Consider the following 19,805-nt stretch of genomic DNA (forward strand, 5'->3'; position numbering starts at 1 on the left):
TTACTTGACAGAATAAAAAAAATAAAAAAAAAATAAAAAAAATAAAAAAAGACTGGACTTACAGTTACCATGTCAGGGGACGGAAAAGGAAAAATTGGGTGCCATTGCAAATGGAGCACCCGTATTGGCTAGCCAGAGTTCTGAGGGAACTCAGTCATGAGTGGGCTGACGAGCCCCTTTGGGACCTTGGTTGGAGGGGCTGGTGGAGGGTTGGTGATTTGCATCCCCTCCAGATTTCTGTTCATAGGCAGCCAGTGGCGCTCCAACCAGACTGATAGGTCCGGGGACCCTGCTCAGTGGGAGCAGGGTCAGGAGGATTTGGTGATAATTCTTGAAAGTGGGCCCATGGGTGCAGGCGCAGTTTGAGCACACCCAGCGTCGCAAGGGGTTGTAACTGCAGATACTCCCCTGGTATTCTCTCTCTGATGATGTGATTTATATTTGGATTAGATTATACTTGCTGCACTGTCACCTCCTCGACTGAGTTCCGGCGAAGGCAAAACTTTGCATTTGTTCCTTGACCACGCAGGGACTCCCTGAAAATAGGCAGCACAAGACTACTGATGTTTCAGGGAGGGTGTAATTCTGCAATTCCCTGTCTTGCCTGCGACACTCGCTGGCTCCAGGGGTGGAAGGTGTAAGATGGTGTGAAAAGGAGGGGGTGAATGCCTGGTTTCACACAGGGAAGGAATATGTAATTTACTGTTTTCCTTTATTTGGATTAAGTTTCTTGAGTTTTGTGATTTTTGTTGTCAATACCAGTGTTCATCAATGGTCAAATTTGACTGTACAGCTACATTTTTGACTGATCTGACTTTGACAAAAGGACACCGATTTCTGTTGCTATTTTCATACAATAATATTTCTAGACTGCTCAAATAGACCCTTTCCAATATTTATCAAATCCGAGGACATTTATGGCTGCTTAGCACCTGGTTGTCATGTTAGACAGGGTGACACGTCTATTTTCGGTGCTCCCAGGCAGTGTCGACAGCCCCGTTATTTCAAAATAGACACATCCCTTCAGTTAGATTAAATATATGTGAGTGAGCACGCTTCTTTGGAAAGGATACATCTGCCCGTGCCAAACATATATGTTTGCACTCGCATTCTCTACCACAGGGGCACAACCCACCGAGCTATCTCATGGAGAACAGACCTTGTGCACAAACTCTTGAATGAGGAAGTAAACGAAATAGAACTTTAGACAGGATCTTTCAAATACTGCTTCTTTTGTAACAATGGGACAGGAAGCAGCCTGTCATCCTTCCAAGTTCTGCGGAAAGAAAAAATTAGCTGTTACAATGACGCACAGAAAAATAACATTCAATACTGCTTCTTAATCGGCTAAGGTCCTGAGGCCCGCAGCCCCCTTTCTCCATGTTATAGTTTGGATATCGCAAATATTTTCATTCTCTGATTTCTTTCAAAGTGCCCACAACACACCGCATTGACATTTGCTTTCCTCACATGTGGGGAAGGAAAATAAAGTGGCATTTGTACATGTGTCATGGTACAGAGTAGATCTCATGTCCTTTACCAAGGCTTTCTGAAATTATGTGTAGAACAAAGGGTACTGAGAAATGGCCAGCATGGCCATCGATGATACGATGCATGGAAGGGTTAAAGAAAACTCTTTTGGACTGGCTTTGAAATAATGATCGTGGCCTGGCCACAGATTCTGGGCATTGCGCCAAGACTAAACCACACACTACAACAGTTTTCTGTGAGTATGAACAGAACTGGTTTAAAAAAGAAATGTATTATTTGCAGCGGAGAATGGAAGGAAATGCAAATTCTTAAATGTATATTAATGGAATGACTTACAATTTATAGTTGTTTAGAGTTAATTTACAGGAGGCAACATTTTGCTTAAAGGTCAGGTTACTCAATTGATGGGAGGTAGCCCTGCATAGCATCACTTTCAGGAGAACAGTCTATAGCAGAAATGTTAAAGACATGTAGAGCGGTTTCATTTTGGTAGATCATGTTCTTGCAGTGCATTGATAAGTATTGTCAGTATTTCAAGTACTAGTCTTTAATGTATGCATTTGAACATATTGAGGGGGGATGATTAAATTCCCAGGATTGAAATGCCCAGGATCACACAATTTGGTCGGGTAAGGTAAATGCCAATACACAAAAGCACAATGTTTTGATTCTTCTCTTGCTTGTGAAGATAATATACTTTTTAAGTTCTTTCCTTCATCCCCCTACAGAGTGTAATGCTAGAGGTTTTCATCCTCTCATATCTGGTTAGAAAGCTCCACTGGTGCAAATATGTTCTATTATTCTGACAATCTGGCCCACACATTGCACCACTACTGATTTCTCACAGAATTATTCTCACCTAGCAATGGGTCATGGACAGGGAGTGTTTAAAAAAAAAGTACTGCATATGTGCTAGCTACAGATAATTATGCAAATGTTTAGCGTGATTTAAGAGGCACACCTTTCCACGATGGAGAAATGGCTCTAATTCTGGTTCATGCTTCAGCAACAACACAGGCTCACTGAAAATTCTTAAATAGTGGGCACGGCTAGAAAAGTACTGGAAGGGGGCAAGATTATAAGGGTTGTACCTAATTGAATGGCGCGAGGAGAAGTACTATTTTATATATGCATCTAAAAGAATGAATATTAATGTTTTCATTTCTAGGTTCTTCAACGAAATATAACAAATTATATTGTAATGTGAATATGCTAAAATGCTTTTTTTAAAAGCAGTGTATTCGCAAGGGCCCACCAAGGATTCGGACACAGAGTTGTAATATTATGTTTATTAATTGATCTTTAGTAATGAATATATGCAAATACAGAAGGACAGTGTGCATTGAATAACTGTGCTTCATATTATGGTATTTCAAGGATACTGTATGCCCACATTTAATATGTCTTAATATACAGGTGCAGTCTAGGGGTGTGTGTGAATAGGTGTCTTATAACATAAACACTTGTCCCTTTTGTGCCATGTAATGCGGTGACAAATTATGGCAGCAATATCATTATATAAGATGTCTAAAATAGCATTTCTGATTATACCAGGGCTCCTTCCATAGTAGGGTTTGAATGCTAACTATTACCTTATGCTGCCACGTTCCACAGATCTACATACAGGGGCTGAAGGTAATGGTAAGGAAAAAGTTACAGGACGGAAATGCCGTTTGGAGTATGTGCAAAAATGCTTGCACGTTTTAAGGGTTTTCACCAGCTCTTCTCTGAAAAATTTTTCCCATACTGAGACATGTTGGATTTTACTCCTGAAAGAGACAGACATAATACTTCTTCTGAGGTTGGATACAAGTGGAGGTGTAGATTTGTGCATGAGCAGAACTACACCTGCATATTTGCTCATGCTTAAATGCAGTTTACAGATATTTTCTAGGAGTACTGATTCTTGGCCTACTTCTGCAAGACCTGGTGAATTAACAACAGTTGTATATCTGCACTTAATGAAAGAACGTGGGTGGATTTTATTTCATAACTGGGCATCTAATTTGGTCTGGCATTACAATAACATTCTGTGTTTATTAAAATATTGTCTCTCTCCTTGAGGGGATTCCTCACATCCTTAGGCAAACGAATACAACATGCAATGTTGTTAAGTGACCTCCTCCAAGCATTACTAAGACCATCCAAAGGTCTGAGGCCATCATAGAATGTGCTGCACACACATCATCTAGAGAATATGTGTCAAAGGGCAATGCATTCATTGATAGAGAAGCAAAGAGGATAGCACTGACAGGCTGCCAGCTAGCAATGGTACAACTAGTGGGCAGCAACAGAGAGGTGGATGTTAGACATCCAGAAAAAAAGTTGACATTGAGGAGATAGCCGAGTGAGCAAAAGGAGGGTGTGTGAAAACAGAGGAGGGATTATGGACTGGGCCCAATGGGAAAATCTGCCTGCCTTCATCAATGCTTCCTTCAATGGCACGTCTCTTCCATGGCCCCTCACATGTGGGGAGAGACGGAATGATTAGACTGTTTTCACAATGCTGGTTTCATGGCAAGTTTTGTCACACAGCTGAGAGACTTTGCAGGCAGTGCACTATCTGTGCACAGTATAACACTGGAAAGGGTACCCGCACTGCACCTGGTCACTTCCCTCCACCCCAGGGACCGTTTGAAAGCCTACAAATGGATTTCATTGACATGCCACCCTCCCATAAGTTCAGGCATGTCTTGGTCATTTTCAGTATGTTTAGTAAGTGGATGGAGGCATACCCCACAAAGAACTGTGATGCATCAACAGTCGCTAAATGTCTCCTGAAGGAACTTATCCTAAGATTTGGGATACCAACACTTCTGGACTCAGACAATAGGCCTGCGTTCATTTCCCAGGTAATAGGGGGACTATGCAAGGGTATGGGGGTCACATAGAAACTACAGTGAAGTGGAGAGGCAAATCCGGGGTCTTGAAGAATAAGATATGGAAAATCTGCGCTTCTACAGAACTGTCATGGGTGGATGGACTACCAATAGCTCTGCTAGCAATGAGAAGTACGCCTGACAGGATAACAAAACTAAGTGCACATGAAGTGTTGTTTGGCAGACCCATGAACATTGCGGGTCATATGTCCACTGCGCCTATGCCAATAGTAGACGATTTGCTTTTGTGTTACTGTAAGAAACTAACAGAGACTTTACGTTATCTTCACCGCCAGGTCCTGCAGTCTCTTCCAGAAGCAGCAACTCCACCACCACATGACCTGCAGCCTGTGGACCGGATTTGGATAAAGGCCCATACCCGGCGGAACTGTCTTCAGCCCAGGTGGAAGGGTCCTTTCACCGTGCGAGGGATTGACTTCGTGGATCCACAGTTCTCACACCAAGCGGGCAGCGGACCAGGATGACGGACGGCAAGCTCCGGCAGCATCACCAGCAGCACCTGAGGCGGACCATAGGTACCACCTCCAATCCACCAGGAAGGACCAGCCTGACCAGCACGACAGAGGATAAGGAAGAAGAGATCTCCTGCTGGCTGCAGGCCAACCCTCCAACAGACCGACCAATTCAACTATCTGCTGTGCCTGGCAGACACATCCTCCAGATGACATCATAGAGACACCTGTCTCCTTCAAGTGCCTATTGTCTGTTATGTACTGGTAACCTCTGTCAGACCCAGCAAAGGCACCAACGTGTTTGATTTCAAATGGTGCTGGTGTCTGTATCAAATATATTTTAATTAAGAACTGTGAGCACAACACGGACTAGTGAAGCACCAGAGGAACATTGAACTGTGAAAATAGACTATATTCAGCTACATGACTACCATTGCATCTGGACCACCTTTGATCACAACAAGGAGTGGCAGATTGATGCAAATGACAATAGAGGTGCAAGAGTCAACCTTGGTGATAGTCATACGATTATTGTGGCCAGGAGTGGAGAAGAAGGGACAAATCCAGTTGATTGTACCGAAACCACCACTGAGGAGCAAGTTGGCGGACTTGATATTGCAACAGCTTACATTTCCCACATTTTGCAGCCAAGCACCAACACAGGAACTGGCGAACACACGCCTTGACATCTTGGACAGCGTGATATCTGGCATACATCACATTGGCTGGGGGGCAATAATGGATGTTGTAACCACATTTTATTGATTGCTAATAAAATTGAGATATGCAGGTTGCATCACCTGCAGTACACAGGTGGATTACGATACGGGTGGTGGAAGAAAGGGTGTTATATATTACAATAAGGTCAGCAGTGGCAACGTTGTCACCAGGAGTAGAGGTAACAACTGTTCAGAGAGTAGCAGTGCCAAATCCCCCAATATTGAGCGGGCTGCAGACACTTATACTGAATGACCTTTCCTTCCCAATAGTTGGCTTCCTACCATCAGCCCAGGAGCTAGCAACAGCACGAACTGAAGTTTTACAAAGTATTATAATTGCCATAGAAAACAGTGGGTTACATATTGTTACAGACGTCAATTGGGGCAAAAATAACGGCTTATTATTAATCCCATAAACGCTTTTAATATGCCTAGGCCAAGGACAAATGAGCGTAGATGGCCATATATTCTGGCAGCTGTATTATCACCAGTACCTGGGATAGTTCTGACAACCATGTTTATAATGTTTGCAGAGGAATTTGACATCCCATTTCTTCATGGCAAAGTGGGTGATGAGAATAATACAGTTATACAACATGAGGAGCGAAAAATAGTTGTGCCAGACCAGATTGTGTTGGGGAAGAAGGTTAACAGAAGGGAATGATAGAGAATTGTGGGAAGAATATGATAACAATAAATATGTTGAAATGCTGAAATTATATGTACAGATCATGAACATTTCAGGATGCTATGTTTGTACCCACCTACCAACAGATACACAACAAAGTATGAGCTACATTGAACTACCAGTTTCCAAGTACATGGGTTGTATTCTGATGCATGAGTAACTCTCCACTGAACACAATATGTCAGTATTAGTTGCACCTCCCAACACTGGCCTCGCGGCAGCCCCAACACTGAATGTTTCCAATATAGAGAGTATCAGACAGGGTGCCAGAGAGCCTAAGAAGAAATGGGCACCATGCGGGAATATGCACCCTACAAGGTCAGACACGGAGATGCTTAGCACATTTGACAGGAGATGCAGAAACAGGGCTGAGGAAAATGACAATCAGCAGAGTAGTAACAAGGAAGGTAATATACCAAGGTTTAGAGAAGAAGAACTGTCCCAAGCCCCATCCTGCATCCTATATGATGAAGGGATACAGCGGGACAGAATACCTAAATTACCTTCAGACATAGCTACAGCACATAACTGCTCAACACAGTAGTCATGCATACCCTACCCCTGTGTGTTACAGGAATTACTGCACGGAAAACAAGGACTGTTGGCATGTAAGGACAGGATAAGCAAGATGAGGAGAATAATGGGACCTAGGAAAGTGGACAAAATATTTATGGGCAAAAGTAACTGCACACACGTCACAAGGCTGTCGCCCATCACGGACAGCAATACTGGGTCCTCACCTGGACTGGTGGGTTACAAGGGACAATTCTTTGTCTACGGACCATGGGCATACTTTTACCTGCCTCCAGGTTGGTACGGCCGTTGTTACCTTGCATCAATAATACCACGTATGGTCCACTTCTCAGACATGGCACAGGTCAAAAATGCTGTTCTTATATACCTGACAACAGCAGGAACATAGATAGGGCAATCCATAACATAAAGGATGTTAGGGATGAGGAAGAGGGCTCATGGATCATAAAGGCTGTTATCATAATAGCAGCTGTGTTATTGACACTCTGCTTTATGATACAGATCTGCTCAGTCTGCTGCACATCCCTTGTCTCCTACTGCTTACGCTCTATGCACCGTGGCCATGAGCACAGCCATGAGCCAGAGCAACAGGCAGTGGCTGAGGTACCTGCCATGGATATGATTATATTGGCACGCAGGGTATATTGATTTGGTATCAGATTTGGGAATGCTGAAGCCATCTTGGATTTTGATACCAAATGATTGTAGCTTCAGGCCCTCTTAACTTAGCCTTTGTCTGTAATCTCCATCTTGGATAGTTCAGACCCTTTCACAATCAGAGAAGTGCTGTCCTTGCATTTCTCTATGCCCAGACGAGATAAGTGACACACCGCTTGAAGTGACACACCGGTTGCACAATATAATTTTTAGCAAATAACAGATTTCGCAATATTACTCATCGCCTTGCTTATGTCGCAGTTTTGAATGGAAATATACCAGGCCATGACAGCTCGCATTTTGATTGACTGACCCCAATACTGCCCATTCAGATCACATGGTTAGCTACAGTATGTATGCATCAGATGTATCAGACCTTACAAGGAGATTTCTTGTTACAGTTCTGTGCCCATTGGCTGTGGGAATCATGGTGGACTGTGCTACGTATAATACTTCTATTGTCATGTGTCATATGGGTGGTCCTGTGGTTTGAGTCTATAAAGTATACCAAACACAATAAATCTTTGGACATTCTAGCTTCTATGCTGACTGTCACCGTGTTGCACGTTAAATTGTATTTGTTGTGGCTAATAAATGTACCATATTCTGAGCTGACAAATTCTGTGGTTGTGTCTGTCTTTCCTATCATTAATTATCCCTTGTATTTCAGACTCGCTTCCACACTTTTAATTTTAAAGTCAAATTTGGCCAGTTTTATTTTAAAGCCAACCTGCAAGGCAAGGCTGGCTTTAAAACGACACCACAGCAATGCACTCCTAAATATATTAAGTCCACTGGGCTTTCTAAACCTACATGCCCTACCATACACTTGGTACTTACGAGTATATTTTCTTAGTCAATTGCAATTACACCAATTACCATGAACCTTTTAAGGACATAGCACCGGCCTGGGCCTGGTTAGCAGATGCCAGGGTACTTTCAGAGTGAATGACCATAAGTAAAAATCAGAAAATGCGGGTGATCATGGCAAAGGGAATGACTTTCCTACAAGGGATTTCTGCACCTTCATGATAACAGTTTATTTGTGTTCCCAAAGTAAAGACATGCAGTCATATTTTTCTGTGTATTACGTTTAAATGCACTATCTCTGCTCAAAACTTCTGTTGAGTAATGAGGCCAAACATACTTCCAGCTCCAATATTGTTTTTGCTAAAGACATTGCTTTGGTAAGGGATCTTCGTTCCTGGACACTGGGGCAACACACACAAAAAGTTGCTAAAATATCCCAATAAGACAATTCCTTAACAAAAAGAGACCACTTAACTTTTCCAATTTCTGTTTTGTTCCTTATCGTCAGACATGGGTGAGGATTTCTGGTCTTCCCTAGTGCACTTTTCTCAAACCCTACATCTTATAATTAGATGGCTCTAGTAGAATCAATGGCACAACCATATAAGGTCCAATTGCTGAGGTTATGTGATGTCACTTCCTGCAATATCACTTAGTCAAATAGAGAGGTAAATGCATGGTCATGCCATTGAGGCTTTTTCTTCATCCTATAAGCTACCCTGAAAATTTGAGAGGTATGAGTCATGTGCCAATTTCAGCTGCACTTACATGTACAACCTTGCCTTGTGAAAACGCACCTGTCTGGTAGGCCTGAGGCTCCATACTGTTTTCAGTAGGTGTGTCCAAATCTAAACATATAAAAAGTAATTTCCCGAGCTATGCTTGCTGACTACAGCATCACAATTGTTTAGTAGTTATAAACTACCCTGCAGAACAAACTGACCCAAAAAGAAGTCAATCTTAATTTGTTTTTCAATAAGTATTACAGAATGGAGCCACTAACTCTGTGAACTCAAAATACCTAGTTTAGACTTCAATTAACTTGTTAAAGACATCAGACTGTTTTTACACGAACATTTTGAACCTTTGTGTGTGTTCCGAGTTACTATCGACAACGCACATAATTCTAGAAACATATTGTTTACTTGAGTACTTTTTATATCTGAGAAAAATACAGATAAGTGAGACAGAAGTTAATGTAAACAACAGAATGTGCTGCACAGAGATTTGATCCAGCACAATGTCTGACCTTACTTATTGGGTTCAGGAAAGCATTACCGTATCTCCCAATCTGAAATTAACACCATCCATCTCCAGGAGGGAGAATGTCTGCAGCGTTGTTTCACGGTGTATCGGCTCTTTCTTGTTGAATATTGAAAGCCGTGACCAGACCACCAGATATCCAACAGATGCACCAGGAGGGAACTGGCTGTAACTGCATTTTAAATGCACATTGTTGCCCATTAACTCAGGGGTGATTGCAGGTTTTAGAGGCGGGGCTGGTAGCTGCCCTGAAAATATCAAAGAAGGGGCAACTATTAAAGACCAAGGGCATGCTCAACAGACAAAAATATACTGTCAAAAAACGAAAAAGTACACAGCAAAATCAGCTGCTTATGTTTACATTCAAAATTACTCTCCCTTAATGTTTGATATCAAGCAATTTTAAAAAACTTGAGGAAACCACTAGAATTGTAAATCACCAACAGAGTAAGCAGTTCTTTCATGTCGTAACAAAAATAATTTATGAAGGACGTTTCTGGAAAGACTGTAACATCAATGCTAGATACTAAATCAAGGTATTCACTTCTGCTGTATTAGTTGTTTTTACTACTCTTACATCGCCCCTGGAAGCCTTTGCCTTCTCTTTTTTCTCTCTTCACCAGGATGTCCAAAGGCCCATGGAATGTGGCAGAAATGTGGCTGGTGGTCTCCTGTCTCACCCACATGTTTTTTTCTCCCTCACATCCCCACTGACGAGAAGCAGGTAGGATAGCATTTTTAGCTCTCAGTCTCTTCTAGCTGCCCTGCACTCTGTTAACTGTGAGTGTGCAGAGAACTTTGTCCAGACAGGCGAATTCCAGGCCATGAGGCTACAGCTCTCTTAAAGCCACTGTCAATCCAAGACATTTTGGGAGGAAAGAGCATATTGTCTTGGTAGTGGATAAGCAGCACATCAGAGTTTTTTTTCTTAATTATGAATGGACAAGAGAGGGGAGGGCGGAGCTGGGGGCGGTGTGATTAGGTGGCAGGACATCGGGCATTGTATTTCTTGATTACTTGGGAGAAGATAAGGGGAGGGAAATGCAGGATGCCGGGAAGATAGGTCCTTTTCGTCTCAGTGGTTAAGGGAAGAGAAGGACAGTTGTGCAGGATGCCAGGTATAATCTATGTTTCGTGTTCGCAGCATATTTCAGTGGTTGTGAATTTGTTGTGGATGGCTTTTCCATGACTTCTCTACCCCATCACTCTGCTGATCACAGAGATTGAGAGAATTTGTGGGAGCCATGCGTAGCATAATCATCTCTGAGTTCTGAGAGACATCATATGCAACTCAAGCTTTACTCTCCTTGTCATTCAGAACCCCTTGAATTTTGATATCCCGTTATTTAACTGTTGAATATGCAATACACTTGTAGAGTGTAGTGAGCGGCTGTGACCCAGGTGAGGCTAAGCCTCAAGTGGTTAAAAATCCGCCAAGCCTCCCTCATTATTTGTGATAGGTAAGACCCAGCGAATTTTCCTTTAGGAAAGTATAATTGCGGCATTTTACGTCACAATTGTAATAGGTAATAGGTGAAATTATTCCATTTGGTAACAACACGTTATCTTCTATCAAAGGAGCATGCAAAGAATTCTACTGAACCAGATGTTCATAGCATCACACAAATGTGTTTTTTTGTTGTTTAATTCCTGTTTACTTCTATCTTGGATGCGAGGTTCTGGACTTAAATCTTCCATAATTCAACATTTTGCATACTTTTTTGACATTTTGTATAATTTCCACAAAGGAATTTACGTAAATTTTAGTAATCAGAAGTGTGATGCTTCTAAGAGATCTGCATATATGATTTGGGACATGCTAATTTCCTTTCTAGCATTTTATTAGAAAATGATTTTTCTGCAGATTAATGCAAGATTTTAAATGTGTTCAATTGTAAAATGTGTGGCTTGGAAAATATATCAATGAATAAGGAATTTCTCTCCTTTGCTGTTCTCCTCTCCACCTCAGTCTCTCCCTTTCTATTCCGGTACAGACACGGGAGTCCAGCCAGCGGGCATTCAAATTCCACAATCTTATCACTCACACCCCTCATACATTATTTCTTCACAACCTTCCTTACTCAAGTCAACAAATGTCCTCAGGCATTTCCATGCATTCCCCTGCTCTATAGCAAAGGATTAGGAAAGACACCCTCTTCTCTCCACCCTTGTGTTGATGTACGTGTCTGAAAAGTAGAATGAGTGAGACGTGACAATGTCCACCATTCTCAACAATGCATTGCTGTCACAAAATACATTTCGACGGTCAGCAGGATTTATGTGTGCATGTTGTGCTGCTTTGTGTGTGCATGTATTTTGGAATGCTCTAAAGCATACAGGTACATTACTCAAGAGTTTTCACAATATAATTTCTTTTGATCGGTATAAGTTATTCACCTTGGCAACTCCCCTTTTCTTCCTTTTCTCCATAATGGCAGGATTTTATTTTTGACTCTATAAAAGATGAGACAAATGGGTCTTGTTAAATACTGCATTAAAAAACTCCACTCTCTCACAAACAAATTTCTTCAACAGTGCTTAACTGTATCTGGAGCGCTAATTGTTTTAACCCGAAAGCTGATACAATAAAAAAAATCAGCTCTTAACACTTAGGCGATGACGTTGTTGAACCAATAGACATCTCTCTTAGCCACTATCTTTTGTCATTTCATCTCTTCCATTCCTTAAATAATAATATGCTGCTCTTGCGAAAGAGGCAAGAATGGAAAAAGTAAACATGAAAATTGGGCACTTAAGCTTCTATTTTTAAGCTTCCATTTCATCCTTTTATTGGTGCACTATATTTACCGAAAGCCAATGTGAATCGTAAAAGGTATGAAAGTAAAAGTAATATCAATACAATTTACCATGGAGAAACTCAAACAACAAACTGTGTTCTTCAAAAGATCCTGGAGGCATTATGCTAATTTATAGCGGAATATTGTACAACCGAATACTTGATGCATACACGCTCTTGTCATGGAAAGAGGAAATTCTAAATTAAGTACAGTACATTGCTGCATTTCTACAAGTCTTATGACAGAAGAGCGACGGTGGGCAACTCGTCGCAGGGGGGGTGAATGTGGTGGAAGAACGTGAGGTACACCTAAAAAAAATCATTACTCAGATTCCATAATCAAAGTGCACGTACTGTTGTTGATGGGCCCTATTCACAAAGAAAAGTAATATATTTACACCAGTAGATATATGCATGATAATAAATAATAAATAAATAAATAAATGTATGACTTTGAGGAATTCACAGACATTGCCAGTAGTACATCTCCTCACATTTCCCCAAATAGTGCAATTGACAATGACCTAGGCACCAGCTGAGGCCGGCTGTGATCCACCGGAGCCTGCTAAGCCTAGTAGGCCAAGCCACTCAAAGATTTTACCTTCTAACATAGGGGCCGATGTTTTTCAGAAAGGGTCCGATTAGGATTCGGTTTTGCAGAATCTGATTCGGAACCCTTTTTTCCAAACGAATCGTACACATTTCCCAACGACCGATTCCAATACCCGGAAACCGCTCAAACAGTCCGAATCTGTTCTGAAAGGCATTTGGGCAGCCAGAGTCTTTCACAGCCGATTCGTACAGCTCAATGGAGACAGTTTACGGACGAGCAATTAAGATGACTGAATCAGACAGCTGTTCTGATTCGGTCTGCCCAACATGAAACTGCTGTCAGAATCTGTCTTTGGGGGCCTGTTGCGGGCCCCCGTTCATCCAGAGGCAGACAAATGGGGCCTGAGGGCGTACCCAAGGGCTCATCTTCCCAACCATGCACAATGTGGCAGGCACAATGGGATGCCCACCACAGGGTGTAAAGTTTTCCCCAACCACCCCTTTTTTCAATAGGATACTGGGTTCGCGTTCGGAACACAGGCTCCCATTTAAGTCAATGAGAGTGCCGCCGAACGATGTTGAGAAGCATTGTAATCGGTCATCTTGTAGTGTAGTTCCTTTATTCCTAATGGGCTCTGCGCATTGGAATAACATAAACTTCAGTGTAGACGTAGGACTGAGGTCATCTAGGTCTCTACTGACTATGTTAGACTTAATTCGTTTTGCCAGCTAGCTCAGAGGTCACTAGAAACTTTCTCGAATGTTCAGGAAAGGGTTAACCGTCCTGATTTAGACAAGAAGGGATTAGCTTCTGACAACCATATAACATGACAACTTTGCTCCCCCAGAATAAAGAGTGTATCTCCAGAGTCGTGTGAAACAATAGACAGCTACTTCACTCAGTCAGTCGTGCATGCTTAGTTCCACCAGATTGCAGAGAAATAGAGAGACAGGCGTTTTCAATAAAAGGTGTTATTTTATTGAGCAGTCTTCTTTCTCATGCAAGAGAAATGAATTGGCACAATTACAATACTTATTGTAAAGTAAAGTGCGTACAGTAAAAGTAGTATTATGAAATAATACTGTAAAAGCATTCATATGGTTTCTTAGCCACATGATACTTTAAAATGGATAAAATATATACATACAAAAAAACATTGACTAACGAACTCAACTGGTGCTTCTAAGATACGCCTACCCCAGTGTACCTGACCTAAGCCTAATACGTGGGAAGGAGTAAGTAAGTTGCAGTTTTAAGTTAAGTTAAGTTTTGCCAAGTATCGGAATCAAGAATTCTCTCTAAGGTTTTAGTCAGCTCCGTACCTTGGGTATAGAATGAAGGAGGTCTTGTATCTCGCTTCTCAGGACTCAATCTCCCAGCAACCCGCGAGGGTGACTTGGGAACACTGGAGCTGGATTTTCTCGGCTGTAGAAAAAGACAGCGTCTCTCTCAGTGCGTCAAGGTGAGGGGCGGTCTCCGTCGGCTCTCATAACAGCTGAGCTCCTGGGCAAGTAGAACGTTGCTCTGCTCCCAACCACCGTGTGTTTGCTTAAGGCAACGGTGGTATATTTATACATGAAAGGTGCCGGGTTTGACGTAAGGTTGGACATAAGACGTCACTAAGAACTAACAGTTCTTTCTGGACTCTAGGAGTTCTTGTGCAAATCAAAACAAGAGCAGGGGGTTTTCCCGGGCTACTGGAGGCTTGGTTTGTTTAAAGAACGCATTGTGCTTTCTAGGAGTCTATGGGAGTAGCCGTGCTGTGTTTTGGACTGCATGGGCTATTACTGAATATGGATATGGATATGATTCTTATGCCTTTAAAAAGGATATTATTAGTTATAACCACATAAGGGCAGGAATCGGGAATATCGAATTAGGGTCCTAGATAGAAATACAACAGTCTGGACTCACAGGACCCGATTAGTTCAGAAATGAGTTTGAGACCAATTTGTTCAGAACAGTTTCCAAACGATATCGTTATCAGCTCCATAGTCATGGTAGTAGAAATGATTCAGCAGAGCAAGTTTGAAGGCTGAACCGAACAAAGTCCTCTCGAAGTTGAATAGCCATGGGATTATATCGCATTGCAGCTGTTGGTTTTTGGCTGGAATCATTTTGAACATGAACATTTACATTTCCTGCCTGCCTAAGTCCCGTGATTGGTCTGATACATTTCCCATATTTGGCTTAAAAGTTTGTCTCGATGCGCCCACCTCATTTAGAGACAGCTTTCCATCAACAGAGCTCTTTGTGGCTCAGTCGATGGAAAGAATCCTCTGACAGCTGGATGGAAAAAGGATCATTGAAGGAAGGGCATGGCACTATCTACCCTATTTAGGGGGGATAGTGTACTGTGATTTTTTTGTCCATTACTGTACCTGGTGTTGAGGAACAAAAAATATAATGGCACCTTACATCTTCGGAGAAAAGTACCATGGATTGGGGGTCATTAGTTTTCTTTTTCTTTTTCCAAAGCAAACTCTTACTTTGTCAGATTGTTTAGTAAAAACAAAAGAAATTAAAAGTATCGTGAACAGCTGTCATAATTGAGAGTGGCCATCTATCAAACTTGTTGTTCCTTGAAGGGAATCCACATGACAGTGGCTCCTTTTATGGCACTGAGATGATCACTATGCCGGTGGACTTCTCTAATTTTGGCAGACGGTAGTCTGTCAGGGTGGTGAAGGTAATGTTCTCTGCCACCCTGATGGATGCTGTACTATTTGCCAAAGCATAAATCATGCCCTTAGTCTCTTTTGTGCAGGTAAAAATCCTCCAGTGGGACATAAATCTCATGAATTCACAGAAGCATTATTTCGAGCTGTAAAAAAGATACTACAGGGGGAACCTGACTTTCTTGCCCACTGAGGTTTCCCCTTATACAGATAGCCTTGTGTAGTTAGACTTGGTTCTCCAGACAATGTAAAGTTTGCCACTAGTCAACTGGAGATTCCAGAAAAATGCCCCCTTGCTGCTTGTTGAATCCCTGTAAGAGGTCAGACAATTGACCATTGGAGTTTACTTCTTATTCCTGGATAAGGTGTCAGCATAACCAGACCTTCTGGCCCTCACAAATTAGTAAAAAGATTCTTAGGGCAATCTTTACCCTCTTTTGCAGCACATTGTGTTTGCCTTACTTCAAACTATCTTGCATAATTCTCAGAATAAAACAATATGGCAGAATCTTTTTCAACTTGTGGGCAGCTTGTGTTCCACCCAGGGTTTTGTGTAGGGTAACAGCCTTCCTCCTACCTTTACACACCAAGCTAGTTGTGGAACCAGCTTCCCTCTCCCTGTGAGTTGAATCCGAATTTCTAAAGTCTACAGTGGGATGAAAAACTGCTTCTTTCTCAGCTCACACTTTACGCTACTCTATGAACGTATAGGCCTCACCCTGTTCCCCCTCGCAGTAATGAAGTTCCTGGACCCACCCAAAAGTCCCTTTCTGAGATGAAAGGAGTCACATTTGTCACACCCAGGTCATCCTGCAAAAAGGCCCAACCAAGCCAGTGTTCCTCCTAAGGGGCCAGTCAAGGCATGCTAATGCTAACTAGCAGACTGCGACTTGAGACAGGAAATATCTAACTTTCCAAAAGTTTCTTTTTTTGTGCATTTATCAAAATCCAACTCCACCAGGGGTTAGGATTTTTAATAAATATAAAAAACAGTGGTTTAATGGATGATGTTGGTTTAAGCCAGAGTTACAAAAACAGCCCTCTATTTGCATTTCAGCTTTCCTCAAAGAAAATGTCACAGCATCTATACAAGGAAAATATTGTTGGTGGCTCTTCATTGCAGGAAGACAATAAGCTTAAATTGTTAAGTGTTACACTTTTTAATGCAGGGTTCCCTGCCTTGGAGGCTGCAAGGCATGCTCATGAATGAGTTACTTAATATTTAAAATTAGGTTTCTCTCTTGGTGAAAAGGGGTTCTCCAATAGATCTGCATGTGAAAAATCTGCAGCGACTGGACATACATGTCGGACTAAAGCCATGTTAGAGTTGTTGTCAACCTAGTGGATGTCACAATAGTGACTTGGTCCACAAGTGAAATTTTACGTTCATGCTATGGGTGTGTTTCCTGCACCATGTACCATGGCTTGATTAAAAGTTTACATATCACAATTGGTGATTAGCCCATTTTTACTTTGCTTTAGGGGCCCCCACCCAGACACTGAAGGGTGGACACCAGTATCCCAGTGGCAGAGTTTAAAAACCAGCAGCAACAGTCCACAAAATTGGGGTGTTCATAGAAGCTATATCCAACTCTTTTCTTTTTCATTATTTACTCAACATTTATGCATTATAAGTCTAATCATTCAGATTTGTTCAAATCTATAAATTGAATATGTGTGTCACTGCTGTGTACCTTTTCAATAACAGTCCATTTCAGGTCCATATCAGTGTGATGTTCCTCTTTATAGTTTGATATGTATTTAATTGTTAACCTACCTTTTGTAATAATGTACCGATGTTGTGAAATATTGTTTGGCTTAATTTGAAATCAGGCCCAGGCTTGGGCGAAATTTCAACTATGCCAGAGTAATTTTGTTAATTCTGCATCAAAGATTACTACTGCTTGAGTAATTCTTGTAATTTGGGGGGTAAAAATCCAACTGCAAGAACATGTTTAGCGAGGTCGATTGACCGCTTGTGATTGCTATTTGTGTTCTACTGCATTTAGCTCTATGTCTTAATTTTGGACACTAGGGTGCATTCTGTGCTAAATAAATTGTGATAAATGCTGGGAGCAAGCTGGGGGAAAATCATATCCCAAGAGCACATTTAGTGCTATTTCTTAAGGCAAAAAGCATTCTTGTGCCCATATTGTGTACGAGAGGGCATTTTGTGCTAAGAAAATAGTGCTAAGGCTGAAAATCTTACCCCAAGAGCACATTTAGCAAGCAGCTTTTTGTGTTCTGTTGCATTTAGAGCTATTTCTTAGTGAAGAAGGAACTCTAGCACCCATTTTGACCCAAGGGGGAATTTGTGTGCTTAGAAATAGCACTAAATGCAGAATTTACCTTTTCTTCATAATTATGTGTAACCTCGCAAAATATTTAGGTAATTCTGCTTGATCACGCTATACAAAATTTCAAGAGTTACTCCTATCCATATCATGCCCATATATTGCAAATTACATGGGCTTGTAATCATGTAAAATGACTTTTTTGTTTTTACCTTTGGCAAGAGAGGGGAGAGGGGTTGGCCTAATGGCTGGGTTTGAGTCTTGGCAATGAGGTTGAACATCCTGTGATTCTAGGTAAATCACTTTATCTCCCAGTGCCTAAAAAAAATGAATGTGTGTCCACATGTAACACAACTGGTGCTATGTAAAGCGCTCAGATACCCGATACTGGCTAAGTTTGCACTATATAAAACTCCATAAAAAAGTGTCAATTGTTTCAAATGATATTTTGGGTCCGGATACAGTTCAGTGGTAGATACTGTGAATTTACAGATATGAAAAACAATCATGAGGATTGTGCCCTTGGACTTTTGAAATGTTATTGACAAACATTGGTCTACCTTGAATATGGAAGAAACAAGCCTCCCAAAATCTAATTGTTCATGTAAAAAGGGCAAGGGAGTGAGAATATACCTCACTGGCACTTAAGTATTTGAAAGAGTCAGGAGTAAAAACAAATCCTATTGTCTCTTCCAATTTATTTGGGGCACTGTCCATGTGGTAATTATGAGGTCCGTAAACTGACAGTATCTAGCATTGAAGATGATCTTTGCCAAAATATACATGAAGGCAGTTGGAATATAACAACTGCACCAGTGAATCTGTAAGTGAGCTCAATTCTTCACTCTCAGACCACACCATGTTGATCATGTTAAGCATTTTTTGTATGGTGTGTATTGTTTGTAGTGATGATAAGTGACTTACACAAAATTGAGTTACATTCCAAGCATCAGATGTTACCTGTACCTCAAAAAGAAAGGTGTGTAGTATTGGGTTCAAACAAAGAGGTTTCATTTAATTCTTTCCTTCAAATGATTGAGGACCATATGAAAAGAATGTGTACTCTCTAATGCAGGTGCATTTATTTCTTTACAACTTTTCCCTTTTTCATCGACGCAGAATTTGAGACACGAAACCTTAATGAGTTGAGTTAACATATAAATTGGGTGGGAACAGTTCTGATGAATATCCTGGAACAGGATAGGGACAAAAATTAGGGGACAGAAACATGTTGACTCTCAACTAAGGGTTTGTAATATAGAAACACTTATGCACACCACAGTAGGATGTGTGCTGTAGCCATGCTTTTGGCTGCCTTAAAGGGTTTTCTCTCTCTACTATGCGGGCATGATGGTTGAGGGTTTGGCCTGAAATTCTCTTTATAAGCCAAATCCACCTTCCCTTACTCTGATTTGTGTGGGCACTCTAAGTGGCCAAGGACATGCCCAGACTTGCTGTGTCCCTTGAGCACCAGGCCTTAGGATCTAACTGTTTACTCACGAATAAGGCCTAACAAGGCCTTAACCAGACTGGAGTTGCTTACATTTTCTTCTGACGGGGTCCTTACTGAGGAGTTAAGGATGAACTGTTTGCATGAGAAGCAGGGTCAGTACTGATTTGCATAAGGTGTGACTTTGTCTAGAGTGGAGGAGCGGCTGGAAAATGATGGATTGGAATGCTACCTGAGTGATTGCCAGTGGTTAGGCTATTTGAAAGCATTCCTCCCATAACTTTTTGGTGATTAAGTTACAGATATGTGACACACATCACAAAATTGAAATACAGTATCTTCTGCATTGGAGCATCAGGTGTATCACTGTGTCTCTTTCTGAAGTCCTAGGAGCCTCCCTCCGGCTAAGGAACATCACCTGCATGAAATGATTTGCAAGTTAAAGGTGAGCAGAGTGTTAACAGACCTCTACGCATTCTTCCATCTCTTCAGTGATTCTGCCAACCACTCTGGACCTTG

At 41.5% G+C, this 19,805-nt stretch overlaps 1 protein-coding gene across 1 annotated transcript in view; it reads right to left on the reverse strand.

Moving 5' to 3' along the window:
- Positions 1-19,805, reverse strand: part of LOC147732932 (von Willebrand factor D and EGF domain-containing protein-like) — a 1,979,930-nt gene that overhangs the window by 1,868,808 nt on the left and 91,317 nt on the right. Inside the window, exons 4-5 of the mRNA XM_086955141.1 lie at positions 11,912-11,968; positions 9,530-9,762 (exon numbers count right to left, since the gene is read on the reverse strand). Coding sequence (XP_086811267.1) covers positions 9,530-9,762; positions 11,912-11,968 — 290 coding nt within the window. The remainder of the gene's footprint in view (positions 1-9,529; positions 9,763-11,911; positions 11,969-19,805) is intronic.

Source organism: Lissotriton vulgaris, chromosome 2_1 (assembly GCF_964263255.1).
Source record: "Lissotriton vulgaris chromosome 2_1, aLisVul1.2, whole genome shotgun sequence".
NCBI classification, from domain to species: Eukaryota; Metazoa; Chordata; class Amphibia; order Caudata; family Salamandridae; genus Lissotriton; species Lissotriton vulgaris.